The 21,478-nt window shown below is 50.2% G+C and overlaps 1 protein-coding gene across 1 annotated transcript; it reads right to left on the bottom strand.

The window, feature by feature from the left end:
• Positions 1 to 1,512: 1,512 nt before the first annotated feature.
• Positions 1,513 to 20,795, bottom strand: LOC119096834 (SEC14-like protein 2). The gene is made up of 11 exons (XM_037219795.1): positions 20,469 to 20,795; positions 17,522 to 17,598; positions 16,849 to 16,892; positions 13,625 to 13,742; positions 12,983 to 13,061; positions 11,059 to 11,189; positions 5,868 to 5,948; positions 4,919 to 5,112; positions 4,405 to 4,556; positions 3,906 to 4,054; positions 1,513 to 2,203 (listed from the first exon to the last, which is right to left on the bottom strand). The coding sequence occupies exons 2-11, from the start codon at positions 17,547 to 17,549 to the stop codon at positions 2,133 to 2,135; spliced, it is 1,047 nt and encodes a 348-aa protein (XP_037075690.1). The 5' UTR covers positions 17,550 to 17,598; positions 20,469 to 20,795; the 3' UTR covers positions 1,513 to 2,132.
• Between the last annotated feature and the right edge of the window lie 683 nt (positions 20,796 to 21,478).

Raw genomic sequence — 21,478 nt, 5'->3', positions numbered from 1 at the left:
GTTAATCTGTCAATTTGGCATCCATTGCGCAAATTTGAAGGTTTGATCTATCAATATGAGTGGTGTATAGTTCAGGTTAAGGAGGTCAACCTCTAAAAAACTTTGATCACACTTACCCGTTTGTGGGTCATTTGCTATAGTTAGAACTTTTTATGGTAAAAGGACATGCTAGTACCTACAGGTTGTATGTTTCAGATTTTTCGGAAACCGTAAGGTTATTGACCTGAGGTCAGGTAAATTTTTGCTATTTTTCGCAAATGATGCAAGTTTGTATGTATTGTTGTGTAGTTGTGGTGTTTGTACATAATGAAAAGGGTGTTATCTTACATGGACAATTGATGCCTGACCGCAGAGCACATGACCTTGGCCCAGGTTGTGACTTACCTCTATGAGGAGCTTCTGCAAAACACATGCTCAGCTAGTGATGTGACATGAATAGGCCAAGTGATGACATGCAAGGTTACATGAGGTCACCCCAGGTCAATGACCTATGCTGCCCGCAGAGGAAAGGCTTTATGAGCAAGAGCGACCCGCGTGACCACCTCCTTATCGTGTTTGTGAAGCTGATGACGCAAGATATCATGTACCAACGTGTTTGTTTTTTGTTTGTACCCTGTTCCTGTTCGCGTCCTCCCTCTGTGCCCGGATGTTTTCTTCTAGCACTATATGTCCTGGCAGAAAGCTAAAACTCAGCAGCACGGGTTCCCACTCAGCATATCCTCCCCCTTAAGAAAATTCTGGCCGTACCTCTGCTGGCCGAACGGAGAGGTGGGATCAGCGGCACGAATTGCGGATACGCAGAGTGTTCATGTGGCCCGAACGTTCCGGATCCATTAGCACTCCTATTGCAGGGTACCTCGAGGTCGACGTCCATATGAAAACACGGTATGCGCAATCAAACGTAGCTGGGCCTTGCACGCCCCAGGTGGATGCCAAATGCTCTTCTCTCCCTTATCATCCGCTGGCATCGTCATTGTCTGGCGAACATGCCAGAACACCGTGCCCTGAAAAGCATATCCTCACAAACACCACGCAGCAGCGGTACACCTCCAGCACCTGGTGGCCCCCCTGTATGTGGCGGCAGGTGCACCAGGCCGACTGGGCCGTGGTCCATACCGGCCCGTGCCGCCGTACAGATAAGCCGGGTCAGCCGGTCCCTGAAGCGGAGCCGCTCAGATAAGCTCGGCCGGCGCCGTCTATCGCCGCCGGGCGGGACGGAGGAGCGCGGTCTGGGCCCACACCGCGCCAGCCAGGGCGGCGGTCGGGTCAGGCGTGGGGAGAGGGCGGGGGCGCCGGCGGTGGGCGGCGAGGGCGGCATTGTGGGCGGTGTGGTGGGTGCGAGAGAGTGTGACACTGAGTCCAGCGGAGGCGAGTGTCTCTGCTGGTCACACTGCATTCTGCGTCGGCGGATAAGGCATGACGCAACACTCAGACGCCTCTCATCTTGACGCAACATTTTGGCGCCTCATAAGAACCAGGTAGAAGCTCTCGGTTGTATTTGTTTGTAAGAGAGGCTTTTAATATTTGTATTGCACCCAAATATGCAATAATAATAACATGCCGATCTCGAGTCCAGTCTCAGTCAGGAGGTCTGCATTACGTTTTGTCTTTTCGGCATGCATTCACAGTCCAGAACTTCATCGCATTATTCCCGTATCATAACGTCATGCTGGTACAAGAGCTAAGTTTATGTAAAACAACAATATACTCAGATGTGTGCAACTATCCCATACACCACATCTCCCTGCCACGTATTTACATCATGCGGCTCTGCAAACACTTCCATCACTGGTTGTTCCAGATGGTAATAAAGGCCCTCGTGCAAGGCCGCACAAATCTTCCAACGCTCCATTTCCGACGCCATCACACACGCGCTGAGTTTTGTGGATATCTGCTGGTCACGATCGTAACTTTGAGTAAACATTCTTCAGTATGTTTATCCGCGGATAAACAGACGCAATTAGCATACGCTGAAAATCACCACCGAGTTCTGCGATGACAGCCATTTAAAGATCAGACGAAAAAACAGGAGACGCCAATGCACTGCTTGTCTCTGGACAAAAGCGCTGGTGATTCAATTTCACGACGGCCGGTATAGTCGTTCCTGATGTGCTGTTCGATAACCCAATCAGCTAAATAGTGACACGAAGAAAGATGTCCTTTTTCTTGAAGTAGCTCATGGTGTTATCGAACTCCAAGTAATCTGTGAAAAGCAACAGTCGTTTTACGGAGAGCCTGTTCTCATATTCATCTGTGCATGGCTCGCTATGCTATCGCCGTGAGCTTTCATGGCTTCAGCCTGCACTGCGAAGCTGAGGGCTTATTACGTCCTCTGCACTGCACCGCATAAATCATGCAATGAAACTTCATTGCAGTTGAACTGAAAGTTTTTAATTATCTTGCCCATTCTGAAACAAAAAAGTGCCAGTTGTACTAGACATGTTTTTGCTGCTAGTTGGATTCAGGATCCATGAACGCACAAACTTTAAACGCTTGATAATAAACTTGTCACGCTTCTCTGGGCATGGAACAGCAATCAGGTCCAGTGTTGGCTCCTTACACCTAAATGAGCCGGCATTTCCAATATATCCATCGGCATTTTTCAGCACAAAGCGTACACGATCTCATACGATGGAAAGTTACCACAGCGGGGCATTTGTCACGGGGTGGAGAGGTGACACCGCCATTTTTCACCACTAAACGCGCAGTTTCCGTTCACCATTTATCTTAAATGGATGGCGTGTCACAGCTGCTGAGCACTGTGACTCGATGGCGCGCTACTAACTTCATGAAATATGCCGTCAGTGCGCTGGAGAATATGCTTTATACGTCTGCCACCGACAGGGAAATAGTTTAGGACCCTGGACTGAGATAGTGTGCCTTGAAAGCGTGGAATACTGCCTCATGTGTTGGCCGTGCACGCAATAATACCTACATAGAATACATGGATCATGCATGGAAGAACACACAGTTTTGCCGTCACAAAGAAAATGCGAAATTAATTGTGATATGTGTTCTTACTGGAAGAGTAAATACTGAGCCATCGTGGCTGATGCTCCCTGGCTTGACACAACACTAGCATGCCCACCGATGACAAAGAGAGGAGAACGATTGCTACCCCTAAGCATAACCTCATTGACAGCTCTCTTTGCGTTTTCCTTCTGGCCCTAGCGGACACTGCGCGTACCTTTGACCCCTCACTCTGCCCCGGCCGACCACGTCGCCCGCCAGTGGTGACACCCTCTGCCCAGACCGACCCCGTCGTCCGCCAGTGGTGACACCCTCTGCCCCGATCGGACCCGTCGTCCGCCAGTGGTGACACTGTCTACCCCGATCGGACCCGTCGTCCGCCAGTGCTGACACCCTCTGCCCCGACCGACCCCGTCGTCCGCCAGTGCTGACACCCTCTGCCCCGATCGGACCCGTCGTCCGCCAGTGGTGACACCCTCTGCCCCGACCGACCCCGTCGTCCGCCAGTGCTGACACCCTCTGCCCCGATCGGACCCGTCGTCCGCCAGTGGTGACACCCTCTGCCCCGATCGGACCCGCCGTCCGCCAGTGGTGACACCCTCTGCCCCGACCGACCACGTCGTCCGCCAGTGGTGACACCCTCTGCCCCGATCGACCCCGTCGTCCACCAGTGCTGACACCCTCTGCCCCGGCCGACCCCGTCGTCCGCCAGTGCTGACACCCTCAGCCCAGGCCGACCCCGTCGTCCGCCAGTGGTGACACCCTCTGCCCCGATCGACCCCGTCGTCCACCAGTGCTGACACCCTCTGCCCCGGCCGACCGCTCTGTCCGCGCTCTCTGCGCCGTCGCCGGGTGCGCGGCTGTGTGGGATGGCAGGGCTGTGCCGAGGACGCTCGTGCGACAGAGACTGATGTGCCCTGAGGAGCCACACTCACAGGTGCCCGGATGACTGCAGACCAGGCTGCCCTGCTCTGGGTGCAGGTGACTGAAGGCCTTCTGCGTGGGTCGTAACGTCTCGTCAGCGCCGTCCCCACACCGTTGCACACTGTAGTCGATGTCAACGTCTCGGGTGATGAAAATATACCTGCCAACGACGAGGGGGTGCGAGCTGGTCGAATCTGTCAGTTTGTGATTGGCCAATGGGCCAACAGCCTCTTCGCCCGTATTATATGATTGAATGGGCCGTGGCTTTGCTGCGTTTGCTGAGGCTTGGTCTCGTCACATCCTATCGTGTTCTATCGTGATTAAACCAAACTAAAAATGTTTGGATTAGGGACGACGTGCCCGCATGCCATGACATTTCAATGCAAACGCAGTGTTTTATGTACAAGAAAAACAAGTTCGATGGGCGGGCAGTTCTCCCAACTCCATCTATTTCTGAATTTCACCTAAGTGGCAAGACGTGTCCCCTCGAGCGCTCGACGACAGGCTTACCTCAGGCGGCAGCCACTCGCCTCCACCTGAACCGGATGTCGCGCTCGTGACCCGGCCTTGACCTGCACATGGTGCGGCAGCTGCTTCTCCAGCGCCACCAGCTGCTCGCGGGTGGTTAGCAGCTCGCGTGGTACGCTGACTGCGAAACATATCTGAAAGCGCGCCAGCCGCCAGGTTGGCGAGGTGGGGAACAGTACCCGGCGGGCTGCGCTCATCCCGCAAACGCAATTCATCACGATTCATTAACGCTCATGCCCGATGATTGAGGCATAATGCTCCAATGGCAAACTTGGTTAGGGGATGGCGGCAGCCCGCCGCGCGGACGGCCGCCGCTGCAGGGAGCCGCCGGTGGCAGCGTCGGGGAGATACATGTGCCTGCACGGCCTCACCGCGGGACACATCGGCGAGCTGAATATGCCGAGTCGTCGGCACATCGCTCCGCCGGATGGGGCGACGACCTTCCAAGACCGTGCACATGACGGGGGGGGGGGGGGGGGCGCCGGACGGGACGCACCCTGCTGGGACACCTGGCGTCCCCGTCAGCGTCCACCAGGCTGCCGCCCCAGAAGACCGGCAGCTGGTCCGGCTCCATGAGCTTGAGCAGCTCGTCCTGCCAGCCGGCGGTGCCGAACAGCCGCACCTTGGAGCGGGTGACCTCGTGCAGCAGCGGCGAGATCAGCGCCCAGGCGATCGAGAAGATGGTCGGAGCTGGGGATGCAACAGAGCTCACTTGCACTTTTGGTATGTTCAAATGAAAGTAAAAAAATCAGCCTTTGGCTAAAAAGCACAAACAGAAAACATACTTTTCTATGCCAGAAAACAACGGTAAACCCTGTATGTTAGGTCATTTCCGAGTGCTCCCAGGAATTTCAGATCGGGAATGTAACACAAATGGAACGTGTACACAATAAACCACAAAAAGACGCAAAGACGCGAACATGGATACAGAATCAATCAACCGTCGTGGCAAAGAGGAGAGAATGCACCAGCCCAGTGATTCTGGGTTCCAAGTTGGGGCAGGTGGGCGCCATCTTGAGGTACATCATTTGGTGATACGATACCATATAAAAATAAGGCAACTGAGGTTACAGAGTAAAAAGAGACGCCTTAATTTGTGAGGCGATTTTGGCATGTATATCTCAGCCCCACCGAACAGGGCCGGCCAGAGTACGCGGCTTGTGGAGGACGCTATGTAAACAGCTACTGCGAGGGAGCACAAGGCGCGCGTTTGGAAGGCAGTATCACACTTGCTCAGTGACGTCACCAGCCCAGCTCAGGAACCACAAACGGGCATCCGACTTTATATCATCATCAGCTGCGATCAACGACGACCGTGGTACGCTATCACGTCCCGGGGGAGACTGTTACGCCAAGCAGCTTTACCCCGAAAGCGAGCCATCGGAATGCTCCCGATGCTTTGACGGCGTAAGCGCTCCGCTGCCGGTATAAAAGTCTGCTGTTACCATTGATGACGTAACACCACTGCAGCGTGTCCGGGTAGTTGGCCTCCATGGTCTGTATCCACTGCAGAATGACGTCCAGACCTGCAGCATCCGCGCCGGTCAGCACCCTCCTTCCCCGGATACAGTTTCCAGCGCGTTTGAAACGTTCTAGCTTTTTTATTAGCATTATTATTCGTTCTAGCATCAGTTTTATTCCCACACCTGCGTGAGCATTATCATATCAAAGCCTCAGTTTTTAGCTCGATCCCGTTTGCTCATGTAGCACCCGTACGCAGGCGCCCAACTTCCAGCGACCGATGCTGCGTTGCCACCGAACTGACCCGACCTGTCATCGCCATCCGACTGGAGAGCGAAGCACAGTCCGGCAGCAGGCCCAGGGGCCACCCGGTCCGCAGCTGTCCCACACAGACGCTACGTGGCCGCCTTGTGTGCCGTCCGGCCCCGCATGTCAACCACAGCAGGCAGTGGACCCCTCCTGCCGCACTGAATCCGATCTCAGCAGTCTGCCATCTCGAGCCGCTGGTCGAGACGGGCCTCCCCACACATGTAACGCCGCTGCTGAGCTTGAGCCCTTCGATCCGAGGTGTTTCGCGCTTGTTGTGGGACGCACGACCATAATCGCGTGATTGTGGGATTGATTCACCTGGACCGCCGTTACAGACGTCCATTAGATACGCGTTTCGTGACCGGCGCTGCGTCAAATCCGGGCGAAAGCGTGGGTCTTCAAGCTGACGCAGACACGAATCACCACTTGGGCAACACTTATCGCACCATTGTCACCTGGAACCGGATATGTTCGACAGCAGAGATACAGCCAAGGGGGGGGGGGGGGGATAGGAGCCCACCAGCCGGGACTCTCCCGCGGACCCGTATTTTTGTCGCCGAGGGTGACTCCTGGAAGAAAGTTAACAACCAGCGTGATATGTTTTCATCTGACACCAAAATACGATGGACCCGACAACCGCACAGTGGCACAGCGAGGCTCGCGGTATGTGTCAACGTTAGCACGTAGCATCAATAATCTGCACCATCACGGTTTTGGGAAGACCGAGAGTGGTTTACCAAAATAACCCGGCCGGTAATTGTCTATCATTTGTGGGAGGTGGAACGTCCGGTGCGAGGCGCAAGTGGAAAAAGCAAAGCTTGGACTGCACGGTTCTACGGGCGAAAGAATCAATGGCAAGACGTGTTTAGCGTCACAAATACCGCAAGCAACTCTCTAACTGGGTAATTTCTGTCCCGCAACAACATCCCGCGGGTATCACGGTGGGCAGATTGGTCCCGGCATGCCCGTGCGGAAGAATAATAATATCTGTTTTCTTGAACAATACATAACCTGTTGCATGCTTACATGTATTTCCGGTGTACGAACATTCCCCCTGGGACGCAACCAGTGCCGTGGTAAGGGAGATTGATAAAATGCCCTCTGATGCTAAAAGATCCTCTCCCTAAAAAGGTAAATGACAGGGATGACAAAACTGATTTAGGTGTACGATTTTCTTGATTTTATCTCTGTGATTTCTTTAACTGGAACATAATCCAGAGCTAGCAGAAAGCGTCTTTTGCTGCGCATTTTGGAAGGCAGTAAACTGAGGACAGCGGGCGTTAAATGACTGCATGGAATAAACCTTCGGCGCTATTCATTTTACGATAAATCAATGCACTCTTAGATGGAACTTACAGGCTTTCTCAAAGTTTTGTTCTGGGTTCTACACAGATGTTGAGGATCCGTGGATATTGCATGTAGATCGTGGTGAGGTCAAAAACTGCAATTACGTCATCATCCCGTGTTAATCTGGGAATATTCAAGCTTCGCTCAGAATTGATAGTGAAGGAAATTATGGAGCAAAGCTGGCTAATTGTTTCAGTCAGGCTGGACTTAGACACGCCATGGTATCATAACGTCGTGATGCATCTGAGATGAGAACTATTCGATGTGCTGCGATCCAGTTTTATGGTATCACTGAGGCGTGTCTGCATTCCAGTTTGGTTCCTAGTTCCCACTGCTTTCTTGCACAAAACAAAACCCTGTGTCCTGGTTTCCACTGGTTCTCCCGACAAAACAAAACCATGGATCCTGGTTCCTGTTAAATATTTTGACAAACCAAGATCTTGGATCATTAATCTCACTGGTTCTTTCGGTACAATAAAACCCTGGATCCTGGTTTCGACAGGCTATTTCGAAAAAGCCTAGCCCCGGATCTTTTCCCTTTGCTTATTTACTAGACCATGGGTTTGGTATCTGGTTCCTGGTTCTTATTGGCTCCTTTGAAAGCATTGAACCTTGAATACTGGTCGTCACTGATTTCAAGTACAAGACCCTGACTCATGGTTCTCAGCCACAGAGTCATGCAAGTTACACATGGCAATCCTCATATTTTTGCTTTCATATTCAGTCAAATACCACAGGCAAGTAAAACAGTCAGCCCACCCAGGTATCACCACTGCTACCAACAAAGCTTAACTGATAGTTAAATATCATTGCCCAGAGCTTAGAAGTGAATGCCTTTCAGCTGAAACTATCACCTGGAAGATCCACAAATTTGTAAGAAAACAGAGAAAAGTCACATACTATAGATATGTCAAGCAGCCAGCATGTTTTCATACCACCACTATAACTAACAAAGGTTTATTCTTAGCTGGAATCAGTTAGTTGGTAGAAGTAAGCTGCTTGACATTTACAAACGGGTATCTGACAGTTGAAACCATGTGCTCATTATTGCAAAATAGTAGGGGTGTCGGTTATGAGTGGTGCACTAATCGACCACATTATGGTCTTCAAAAACCCCTCTAGATTTCAAGACAGTTGAAACAGACTGTCAGAATCCCAAGTATTTAACCATCAGGACCTTCGTAAAATACAGAGGTGCAGCTACCAGCTGGCAGCACCTTTTCATCGTAAAAACTTTTATATTTTCCCCTGGTAGAGGCGGGGCAAATGAGGGAGCCGAAGGGGCTGAGACTTTTGACAAATTTAAATTAGATCAGTATAATCTGCATATGCTGTGCTCATGTCTCTCTTGCCTGTCAAACTTGCAAACTCCTATCAAATGGTGCCCTTCTTTTTTATATCGAACCAAAATGTGGTCAGGCACCACGACAGCATAATAGATGAAAGGGATGAGATACAGGTCAGAAATCAGATGCTGGCACAACCAGAGTGGTCTCGATAGTGTGAGTCGGTCACCAATATCTACGAACTTACACAGCTTCCTGATCCCTATATATCGACTTGAAAGGGCAATTCGGTCATTTAGGAGCCTTTTACGTTGCCCTTGATTTCTTTACATTTGCTCGGAGGGTCCTGCACTGCTTATGGGACCCTTCCTGCTGGCGTGCTCGGCAGTCTTGTCAACTAGGGGCCTTCCACGGATTCTTGTTCGCCCGAAAGGCTCTATACGCTACAGCCAGGGTGTATGGGTTTTGACAGGGTATATGTTAACCTGCTGGGATATTCTCGGTTAGCTCAGAAGCCCTTCATAATGGTCTCGGTCAACGTACTGATACGCTCGCGACATGCTCGTGGTCCCCACATTGGTCTAGGGCCTTTCCGGTTCTCTGTCACGTGCTCAGGCCCTACGCTCTTGTCGGGAGACAATATGTTAACCTGCTTGGATACCCTCGATCGTTCAGGGACCCTCCACACTGGGTCTTGATGCTTGTTGTTTGAATGAAGGGCCCTACTCTCTTGTCGGGGCCCTATCTGATAATCTGCTCGGGCACACGGAATGGAGGACCTTACGCTCCTGTTGGGATCTTATCTGCTAATCCGCTCTGTTAAACTCGATCGTTCGGGGGCCCTCTACATTATGTCGTGGGCATCTCTCATTTGAATGGAGGGTTCTGTGCTCTTGTCAGGGGTCTCATTTATTAATCTACTTGGTCACACTCGATCGTTCGGGGCCCTCCACACTGTGCCTTGGATAATTCCTATTTGAATGAAGGGTCACTGCGCAATGGTCGGGGTCCCATCTGTTTACCTTCTCGAGCACACCGGATGTTATGGGGCCCTGCACATTGGGTGTTGATATTTTAATGTGTACGTTCTTCGCTCCTGTCACGGGCCATCTGATGACCCCGTAGTCTGGGTGAACGGGATAATGTCCATGAGTTGTTAGCTTTTTTAGATATAACATTCTCGCTCGTTTGCCTTTAAAGTTGAAACTAAATTTCGACATGACATTCTTTTAGTTTAATTAGAACACTTCTGAGCTAGTAGCGTTTGCGTGTTCTCTGTCTTTCGACGTTGAATTGAATCTCAAAGGCTCAGCAAAACTGGCGGTTCGCTACAGATGCCACTAATATTTGGACTGGTTCTTTGTTATTGGATGGTTGCGATGTCTGTGTGTCGGTTAACATTTTTAATCATAATCCATCCCTTTTTGCCCTAACAACACCTGGAAGGCCGAAGCCGACCCTTTGTTCCTGATTCAAGCCATATTTGACAGGTTATTTTCTATGGTGACGGTACGATCCTTTGAGTTTATTGCATCTTGAGTCAGAGCGCTCCTTATCGTTTGACCAAAAATAACACCGTCAATGACGAGCAAAATTCGCTGGTTGTTCCAAAGTCCAAAACAAAGAGGGTTTCCAAGGCTTCCCGATTCAAGACGCATTTCGATATGACCTAGGTTATGGCATCATTTCGAGGTTTCGAAGCTGGTAAGTTTTCGTAATTGCGTCCTCCAGCGTTTGGCCTTGGAGGTCCACTTAAATTGGCAACTTAATCCAGACACATGCTACAATAGGCACAAACTGCTGGCACTATTTCAATATTTCGCAATGATTTGTTTTTTTCTATAGCGTTCTCCTTCACTGCAACATGAATTTCTCCTTGAAAGTCGAGGTACGTTAATAGTTTATTTTCTAGATTTATTTAGGTGCTGGCTGGTCAAAAACAGCGTTTCTAGTTTATAAAACTTGTCTCTAATTATGACTTAAGAACTTTGCTTTCTGTCGTTACTCATCACGACGTAATTTGGAATGTTCACTTGATCCTGGCGATCCAACGACCAGAGCGATTGAAAAATTGGCTTCAGAATCCTGACGTCCGAGGCCAAGATAAACTATTAGACCATTTGCACTCAGATGTAAGATGGCCTCAACGCAAATTGCAAAATACGTCACCGACTTCAAGAGCATAAACCCAGCCCCATTCCTTGAGCTTCCTGCGTCGGTCTGTGTCACTCACCAGGTCGATTGGTGATCTGGTTCAGCTGGAGACCTTGCAGGTCCACTATGACACCGCTGCGACCGACAAAACGCCCGAGGCGGCAGCTCTGCTCCGCACAGTCTGCCTTGAATGTCTCCAGAACCTGCAGACTGTCATTCAACCGTGGCAGCAAGTACATCGCTGATGTGAGCAGTGGAATCCAGCAAAGACCATATTTAAACCGCAATGCCATCTATTTTTTGCGAGCGAGGTGTCAAGACATATTTCCAGGTGGCACAAGTTCACCAAAAAGGTGTGCATCATGTGGGTAGTACCTGTATTAGCATACATGGTTATCAAACGTTCCGACCAGTCCGTTTGCAACAGAAGTTTTATTTGAGTACCAAGCATTTCAGTCTCTTTCGTTCTGAAACAGACGCTTATTTTGCAGAGCTTCTATTGTTAGAATGGGCGCAGCTGGCGGTAATCCGTGTTAACTTGTCTTTGCCTATTTCATCGCTTTTGAACGCATTCTAAAGCTGTATTTCGCAGCTTAGAAACCGATATGCTGCCTTAGGATGCTGCGAACTACGCAAAAACGGAAAGCAACACTGTCCTAGCCCACGCGTAAAAACCCATGCGATTATTTAATGAAAGTTCTGACGTACGGCAGTTTCCAACGCAACTCATCGATCGCGACACAGATTAGTAAGCTCCCAGGTTTCTGCGACTTGTTCCTGAGACGTTTTTTCTGACGGAATGCTTGTTCCAGCTTCTATTTGCTGCAGTGGCGACAATGTGTCTCGGTGCGCGCTCGTCCGCCGCCGCGGCTCGGTTGGTCAGAGCGCACGCGCTCCGATTCATCCACCCGTGGTGGGGTGTGTTCGAGTCACTTTAGGTGCTCATTGCTTCTTCCTGACTGAGGTAACCTGTTGCCAACAGTAGCGGCCACGCTAAAGGTTCGGTGACGTCAAAGGGCAGGGCGGACTGTGCTGGGAATGGCGCCACGTTAAGCTTCGTAGTTAAACTCAGCTCTTGATTCGTAAATTTACGATCAGGTGGTGTGGTCAGGGCGCGTGCAACAAGGAACGCTTTGTGTGGACACTGATCCCAGAAACACGTCCAGTAAGAAGTGGCACAGGACAAACGATTACTTTTCTCGTTTTCAGCCAACTGCCCTAGGGGCATTGCCTATTACAATGTATTCGACGGCGACGCGTAGTGAGCACGGGCTGCTCGCTGCGGCCTGAGAGCGGAACGGTACACATGGCGTGCTCACCCGAACTGAGAGCAGGACGGCACACATGGTGCACTCACCCGAACTGTGAGCGGGACGATGCACATGGCGTGTTCACCCGAACTGTGAGCGGGACGACACACATGGCGTGATCACCCGAACTGAGAGCGGGACGGTACACATGGTGTGCTCACCCGAACTGAGAGCAGGACGGTACACATGGTGCACTCACCCGAGCTGTGAGCGAGACGATACACATGGCGTGTTCACCCGAACTGTGAGCGGGACGATACACATGGCGTGTTCACCCGAACTGTGAGCGGGACGATACACATGGCGTGCTCACCCGAACTGAGAGCGGGACGGTACACATGGCGTGCTCACCCGAACTGAGAGCGGGACGGTACACATGGTGCACTCACCCGAACTGTGAGCGGGACGATACACATGGCGTGTTCACCCGAACTGTGAGCGGGACGATACACATGGCGTGTTCACCCGAACTGAGAGCGGGACGGTACACACGGCGTGCTCACCCGAACTGAGAGCGGGACGGTACACATGGCGTGCTCACTCGAACTGAGAGCGGGACGGTACGTATGGCGTGCTCACCCGATCTGAGAGCGGGACGGTGCATATGGGGTGCTCACCCGAACTGAAAGTGGGACGGTACAAATGGCGCGCTCACTCGAACTGAGGGCGGGACGGAACACACGGCGCGCTCACCCGAACTGGACGAGGTCGACCCGGCTCGCGCACTGCATCAGGCCTCTCATGTCTAGGCCACCCATGTTGAAGATGTAAACTGCGGGCGGAAAAATTTACACATTTGTATTTGTGTTTTTCTTGCAGGTAAGCAAGGCATGCAGGAAGTGCCTTTTCTGGCGGTATGGTTCGACGGCGAGAAGAAGCCCTTTTGCGAGCAGGCTTGGCTGCACTGCTGCTCACTGCTCAGTCTTTGAAGTTGGCTCGGTGATCACATAATCGCATTCCCACAAAGGTAAGTGCCCTTACGCTCTTATGCTCACTAATGCACACACACTACCACGCCACACCCGTGGCTATGAGTGGAGACCATCCATTCCATCAAGGTAATGTGCCTAAATACTCTGTTATAATTTGAGCTTCATAGCTCTTGGCTTAAAATCTCTCATGGAGAAAAATCCCAAATTACTCACAAATTCCACGACTCTCTTTTACGTGATTTAGTGGTGAAGCAGAAATGCGCTGAGGAAAGCTGTCCATATGCACGCATACAAATCATGCAAGAACACATATTTGCAAGAATCGCTCCCGTAAGCAGGTTCCACGATTCTGTTGGGCGCGTGGCAGTGCCGTTACGCCGGTTAGGCCACCCAATGAGCGAACCTCTGTGGCCGCCCCGATCGACGCCGCAGCTGCCGTGGGGGAAGAACCTGCGGATCACCTCCGGAGCAGCCCAGTCGCGCGTGTCGTTGACACGATGACGCCGCCTCCACTCCATGGACTGCCGACAAGGTGTTCGCAGCCGTATGTCGTATCATTGGAAAGTGAAGTACGGAGACTAATGACGTTCGTAGATAACTACAGCTTTATTGTTATACGGACATCGCGATTTGCGGCGCGGATTAGAGCCTGGAGCTGCATGCGTGCATAACTGGACGAATGCCAGTGACGCATGGTTATCAGGGTTACAATCGTAGACCAAGAACTGATAATCATAGAAAAAAATTCTCGCGGCGCCTGAGCCAAATGCACTTTACTGTAGGCAATAATGTGATGTTCAGCGACACCTATTAGCAACATATGTGGAAGCTAGCGTGTTTTAAAGTCTGTTCACGTAGGCCTTTTTTTTGGGGGGGGGCTTTGTTGCACGTACCGTGGTACATTGCCACTCGTTGTTTTTCTAGATGTTGTCCACAACAGCCCATTTCACTAACGGTTTTGGTGCGAAAGCTTTTAACCGTTTTTAAACAGAATTCAGCGTTTATGTTCAAATTACACAGCTTGTATCAGCGATTTTCGGCTAGAAATCTTTCGCAGAGATTAAACAAAATGTTTGTACAGACGTATAATTTCATAAATTTTGCGGTTGCCTGGCTATACGCAAAATCATGCTTTGATGAACAAAAATTGTGCCAGGTCTCTTCCTAACGTACTTTTCAAAACTAATAAGATACATTCGGTAGCATCTCTGTCACAGACACGACAAAGCACACTCCTATATCATTATAACGCCCCTGGTCATAGCACTGCAATACTCACTGAACTTATGTTGCTTGCAAGCTTTCACAAAATCCCATATAAATGATCTCTGAATGCAATGATCCTCAAAGCCCGCCTTGCTCCATACAACACCGATGTAAACAATAAAGGAGCATCCATCATCCAACGCGCTCGACCGATGCACGTTGCTGATTTCCAGGCCTAATTCCTCCTCGACTTTGGGTGAACTGAGGGCATGGGCTGAAGACATGTCTATAAAGGGTCTTGTAGAACAATTTCTTGGATGAATGAATGTGGATTACCCATTGCACATTGCAGAAACGGTGTGAAAACAATATTTTCCGGCACAGCAACATTTAAAAGCTGTTTCAGACTTTTTGTTGTATCAGTTCATAGTAAAAATGGCTATTATCAAGCTTACACCGAAGCGGCTAAACTTGTTTCAAGTGATAACCGTTTCCTTCTTTTAGTTCGTGTTTTGTTCTTCTACTTAAAGGAAATGTGCCGAGTTCGAATGCATTGAAGCAACCATGATATATAAAGTACGCTCACTTAAAACTTTTGGTATACTTTAAGCGCAAAAACCTGCTCTAAACAACCCAATTTCCCTGTTTAGTAAAAATGCTCCGCAAGACGTCATTGTTTGATTATATCGTCGTACAGTGCACAAAATTGGTGGAGGCCGGTGGTGTCAGAATTGACGACCGTTGCTCATGGCAATCGTGCCCACGAACGCCAGATAGTAGCAACTCGACGATGATTTGTTTTTTGGTTTTGATCCCGCATGGCTAATGAAAAGACAGAATTTGAATGACGCTATTATGGTGTGGTGGATGCCTGGGTGACTTTTAGAATGTCTTCCCGAAATATTCTGCATATCTTCGCGCGCATGTAGCCCAGAAACGAAAAGGGCTTAGGTCTTAGGAAGAGGAGGGCTGTGAACTTCACCAAATGATCTAAAGATCGCCATTTTAGTTCAAACCCCCATTTAAATGCGGAACACTCCCTTAAACTGCTTCGCTAACAGATGGAATTGTCGTCAGTTCTCTATGTTTCAGTCGTTTTATCTCCGTCCTGTAAATCCGCTTCTATGGTTTGTAGTATGTTGTTTAGCAAATTGTGCTTAATTTTTCTTCACAGCCTATTTGCACGTTCCATTTCACCTCGGTTTTACTTTCTAGCACCCTCAGCAATTTCCTGTCTAAGCTATGCCTCTAATGTATTGCTCTTGTGTAAGTAAGCGCGCTTTAAAGTTTTAGTTTAGTTTTAGTTAGTAAAGTTTAGTTGAAGTTAAAGTTAAAAAAGTAAAAAAGTATATATATATATATATATATATATATATAGACACTGGAGACTGGAGACTGGATGCCAAGATACTTTATAATGCAAATTCGCTTCTATAGTTTGTAATACGTTATTTATCAAATTGTGCTTAACTTTCTTCACAGCCTATTTGCACGTTGCATTTCACCTACTTTCTAGCACCCTCGGCAATTTCGTTTCTAAGCTATGCTTCTAATGCATTGCTCTTGCGTAACTAAACGCCTTCCACGACGTGATGACATCGGATATGCACTCAATATATATATATATATATATATATATATATATATATATATATATATATATATATATATATATATGCACGCATATGTAACACATTTTACGAGGACGGGGTTTGGACAAATATTCCACTCGAAACAAAATGTCTCCGATACACTATGCTTTCTTGATCACCTGTCGCCGTTTTTAACGGTTGAAACGACGATGCATTTTCATTAGAAGTCAAGGCATCAAATGTTCCTGGTATGATGGAATTATACAAAACCACCAGGGACGTAGTTACGCAAAAAAGGTTGGGTGGGGGGCTGACCGTGGAAAAAAATATATAATCCGCTCTCAACATTCGCCAACAAACGACTTGCCGCAGATTTGGCCAACTTTTCACAAAGTTAGGGGACTAGAACTCAAGTTGGGGAAGGTGTAGCTGCAACCCCCTTCCCGCACACACACACACACTGAATAGGAAACTGCACACCGGAAAAGAACAGCCATATCAGCAAAACCGCCGCATGCGCAACTTTTTTCGGCTTGTGTCTTTTCGGTAGGAGACTTCCTGCTTATGTGTGAAACATGCACAATAAATGTACCAGGATGATAAGCTTTTCAGTCCCGTTTTTTCAACAAAGCCACCAAAATTGTGTCTGTCAGCACAAAAAACATATACAAATGATGGAGCATTCAGAAATGGCTGGAAGCGCACGTGTGGAATGACAACTGCTAGCAAGCGGAATGCTAGATTTTTGACACGGTCGCTAACCATACCGTGCAGACCAAAAAATGTTGGAGTGCTTTGTTAGGACGAGATGCACCGTACACTTGCTCACCTTTCTGAACATGTCTTCTGCAGCCCCAGGATCATAATCTCGCGCTGAAACGTAACGCAAAGGATACAAACGATGACAAGCGACATCTTACCTGCGAGTCACTTTTACGCAGCCAACGTTGGCAGCAATAGCTAGAGGCACGGCGCAAAGTGTTAGGAATATGCATGGGAGAAATGCGATAAACATGTGCATCACGATGTTATTGTCAAAAACAGTGGATGCGTTCCAGGGAGCTTCGTCATACCGCGCTCGCAGTTTCATAACACAGCAGAAGCTTTTAGTACGATTTCTGTTTTTATGTGTCCTATGCAAGGAAAGAAAAAGGCAGGGCGTAAAAGAGTGAGAGTGATAAATAGCGAGAGAGACCGAGGAATGAGGTGAGGGGAGGACAAAGAAGGTAAGGGAGGGTAAGGGAGAGGGAGGGATGAAGTCAGAGAGAGTGAGAGAAAGGAAGAGAGAGAGAGAGAGAGAGAGAGAGAGAGAGAGAGAGAGAGAGAGAGAGAGAGAGAGAGAGAGAGAGAGAGAGAGAGGCACAGAGAGGCAGAGGGAGATAGGGAGGGAGATAGAGAGCCATAGAGAGAGAGAGAGAGAGAGAGAGAGAGAGAGAGAGAGAGAGAGAGGGGGGGGGAACAAGAGAGAGGGGGAGAAGAAGAAGAGAGAGATAGACACTCACCCACGAGCCACTGCCTGGAGGTGATCATCGGTGTTGTGAGGCGTGCAGTCGATGACGTCCTCTACCGAAACACGGAACTGGAAGGAATGCAGGCACGGCGAGGAAACGACAAAAGTATTTACCCTCGCCCCATAAATATGATGTGTTCGCGTTCGCCCTACGAGAGGGTCTGGGAGGCCCCATCTCTAACATCTCAAAACCTAAGTCAAACGAGAAAGGTAGTGCTAGAATGCTAATTTCAATTGTATCAGGGAGGTGTGACTGAAAATGATGAAGATGACTGTTGATGCGTCAAATAAGGTTATGTATGTTGAGCAACACTATATAGGCCCCTCCTGCGATGTCAAAACTAAGCACGCTACAGCAATGCGGAAGACAACGTCGTAGCTCTTTGAACACGACCAGATAAGCACTGTTAAACGTTGACAGGTGAAATCTTTAATATGTTACGTCAGGCCAAAAAGCTGATTGTTATTGGTGCATTGGCCCGTCCGACCAGACAATATGCGAGATGCATCAGTAGCTTAAGGGACCATGCCGATTGGAATACAATGTTTTTATGAGTGTCTGTCCTGCAAGAAAAATGTTTATTTGCCTTTGTTAAACAAGGTGCCATCGACATGGTCGTGAGAAAGAGGTCATATATCACAAGCCGTTATGGTCCGTACGCCATCTTCACACGATATGAGCAAAAATAAGTTGAACTCAGAGGGTTGGGTTTTCAGCTCCACGCCACAAATCGTTCAAAACTACCCCGGGAAAAGCTCGTGGGTCCTCTGAGGCAAGACCCCTTGTAGAGTGAAATTTAACGTACGTACAGCATAACTATAACAAAACTGGGAAGTAAATGAATGAGCGCTTGACTGCCTGACTAGATTTTACGGTCACCGCTCGTGACTGGCGTCAGCCGTTGCCAGAGATTTAGGAACAAGCACGAGCGCATTTGGGAACAGGTTTAGTGGGACATCGTTTCTGTTTAGCACAATCAAACAGCTCAATGAGCAATCCCGACTCTTTCATTCATCAGGTGTTATCATCTTACGACAGAAGGCTGTTGACATGTTTTCTGACGCTACACATATGTGTGGGGTAAAATGTGCCAATCTATCGCTGAAAGTGAGGCCCGAAGCTGGCTTGGTATATGATATTGTTAGTGAACGCCAAATTCATGCAGACGTATACTTTTAAGAAATACAATTTTACCGAGTGTTCCATTAATCCTGCAACGGTCTGCATGTTCCATTAAATAAAACATTAGTCTAGCCTTTCACCTACGCACGTGTTTTTGACACATCTGACCCGCTCTGATAACGCTGTCAAACTCTTTGACAGAAATACCTTTTTTGGTCATTACTTTATAGGACACTGGTAAGAGAACTTAAGCCATCAACCCGCCGCCTATTCCCCCCCTTTTGTGGTTTGGACCGTAGTGTTTTTCTTAATACCGTAGTAATTTTTTAAGTGTCAATAATCCTTGTCACAATACGCAGAAAATAATTTTCATAGCGCTCCGAAAACAACTACTGCCCATCCGCATGGATCTGGTGATGTGTTTGGTTTCATTGGAGCCAGCGCTTGACGTCAATTCTTTAGCATCAATATCCAAGCTGCATCCCTCACAATGGGCATTGGTTCGATTTCTTTATCCATTGCACAAAGTAATTTTCGTCTTAAAATTGCATGGACCTGACCAACAGAAGTTCGAGTAGGAAGCGATGCATTATCTAAGAATGAGACGCTTACGAAAGAAGGACACCACGTCAGGGAAGCAGCCAGGATTTTCCCAGACGGCGGAACCTAGGTGAGAACCCATCGTAAGGAACCAGGGAAGATCGCATATTGGTCTTGTTTGAATATATCTGTCCAATAGTGATTGCTTTCACTGTTGCTGAATCCAAATCGTAAAAAATGACCCACCCGTTACCATTTTCCCCAGTGGTGCCTGCAAAGACTGCGTGGCTCTCCTCGACGGGAGAGTCCCTCGACGGGAGAGCTCCTCGACGGGAGAGCCCCAGACGGAAGAGCCCCTCGACGGAGGAGTCCCTCGACAGGAGAGTCCCTCGACGGGAGAGTCCCCCGACAGGAGAGTCCCCCGACGGGAGAGTCCCCCGACAGGAGAGTCCCTCGACGGGAGAGTCCCTCGACGGGAGAGCTCCTCGACGGGAGAGTCCCTCGACGGGAGAGTCCCTCGACGGGAGAGTCCCTCGACAGGAGAGTCCCCCGACGGGAGAGCCCTTCGACAGGAGAGTCCCTCGACGGAAGAGTCCCTCGACAGGAGAGTCCCCCGACAGGAGAGTACCTCGACGGGAGAGTCCCTCGACGGGAGAGTCCCTCGACAGGAGAGTCTCCCGACAGGAGAGTCCCTCGACGGGAGAGTCCATCGACAGGAGAGTCCCTCGACAGGAGAGTCCCTCGACGGGAGAGTCCCTCGACAGGAGAGTCCCTCGACAGGAGAGTCCCCCGACAGGAGAGTCCATCGACAGGAGAGTCCCTCGACAGGAGAGTCCCTCGACAGGAGAGTCCCTCGACGGGAGAGTACCTCGACGGGAGAGCCCCTCGACGGGAGAGCCCCTCGACGGGAGAGCCCCTCGACGGGAGAGCCCCTCGACGGGAGAGCCCCTCGGCGGGAGAGTCCCTCGACGGGAGAGTCCCCCGGTGGAAGGGCCCCTCGACGGGAGAGTCCCCCGGTGGAAGGGCCCCTCGACGGGAGAGCCCCTCGGCGGGAGAGTCCCTCGACGGGAGAGTCCCCCGGTGGAAGGGCCCCCTCGACGGGAGAGTCCCCCGGTGGAAGGGCCCCTCGACTGGGCAGCTCCTCGACCGCGAGCCCCTCGACCGTCTTAACTCCCGAGCTACCATTAAAACACAAAACAATTATGTGACGCTGACGAGAAGCTGAGGCATAGATGGGTCAATTAGGGGACACACCTTATGCGTAAGTCGAACCTACTTGCGTAATGAGTCGGTCCGGAGCAGTACGCGTCGCCTCCTCGGTTCGCATGGTTGCCTCCCACCTTGCACCGACCAACAAAAAGCTGGACGCACTAAACCCACGCGGTTTCCGCCAGGGGTTCAGGTCCCGAGAAAGCCGCCTCCACCGTCCGGGTTCGCTCGTCAGCTTCTCCTCCGTCGCTCGCGCCGGAAGTCGGCGAGCTCCGGCGGCGGGCTGAGACCGGACCGGGTGTAGAAGGCCCCGCTGAACGGCGGCGGCCGCGGCCGGGCCGGCTCCGTCTGGCGGCTCGGCTCGCTCTGCCTCCGGAGGTAGACGCCCAGTCAGGCACGCGCAGAGTCGACGACTGCCAGAGGCCGGCTCCCAGTGTAAACTGTGGTGGCCGGCAGAGTCCAGCCAGATGCATACAAGTGAGTGGTGAGGCCCCAGCTTTTTCCGTGACCATGAGATGGGTTCTGGGGGAGGGAGGGTAGAAACCACTCTGGCGAGATGGTACACGCCGACAAGGAAAGAACAACGGGAAGACAGGAGGGAACCCGATTTTCTCATGTCGGATCAGGCGTTCAACTGAAATGCGGAAACTTGTCCCGCATGCGGTAACTTTACGTCCCTGGAGCTGCAACATCATCCGAACCCAAACACACTTTAACAGGTCCTGGACTGTGATGCAAGGGGGCATGAGCGCGGCAGGACATTACCCCGAAAAATATATCATGTCATTTTTCGTGAAGTATTCGCGTGGCTCCAAGATCATGGTAATACGGTTTTCTATTCAGCAATGCATATTAGGGCAGCTGATAAACGCGTGGTGGGCGTACACCATGACGTAGCTGTGCCTGTTTCACGGCTCTGCGCAGCGACCGTTCAGCATGCCATTACAATAGCGCTGTGGTACGGCTGGTCCAGGCCCATCCGCCCAGCTGCCGCTCAGCGTAAACGACGGGTCTGCAACGCCGAGCCTTCATACATAGCTTAGTATCTAGGAAACCCGTAAAATTCCTCGCTGCCAC

The sequence above is a fragment of the Pollicipes pollicipes genome, unplaced genomic scaffold (assembly GCF_011947565.3).
Source record: "Pollicipes pollicipes isolate AB1234 unplaced genomic scaffold, Ppol_2.1 Scaffold_4295;HRSCAF=5057_pilon_pilon_pilon, whole genome shotgun sequence".
Lineage (NCBI taxonomy): Eukaryota > Metazoa > Arthropoda > Thecostraca > Pollicipedomorpha > Pollicipedidae > Pollicipes > Pollicipes pollicipes.
The sequence above is the reverse complement of the archived record's forward strand: the minus strand, read 5'-3'. Positions and strand labels throughout refer to the sequence as shown.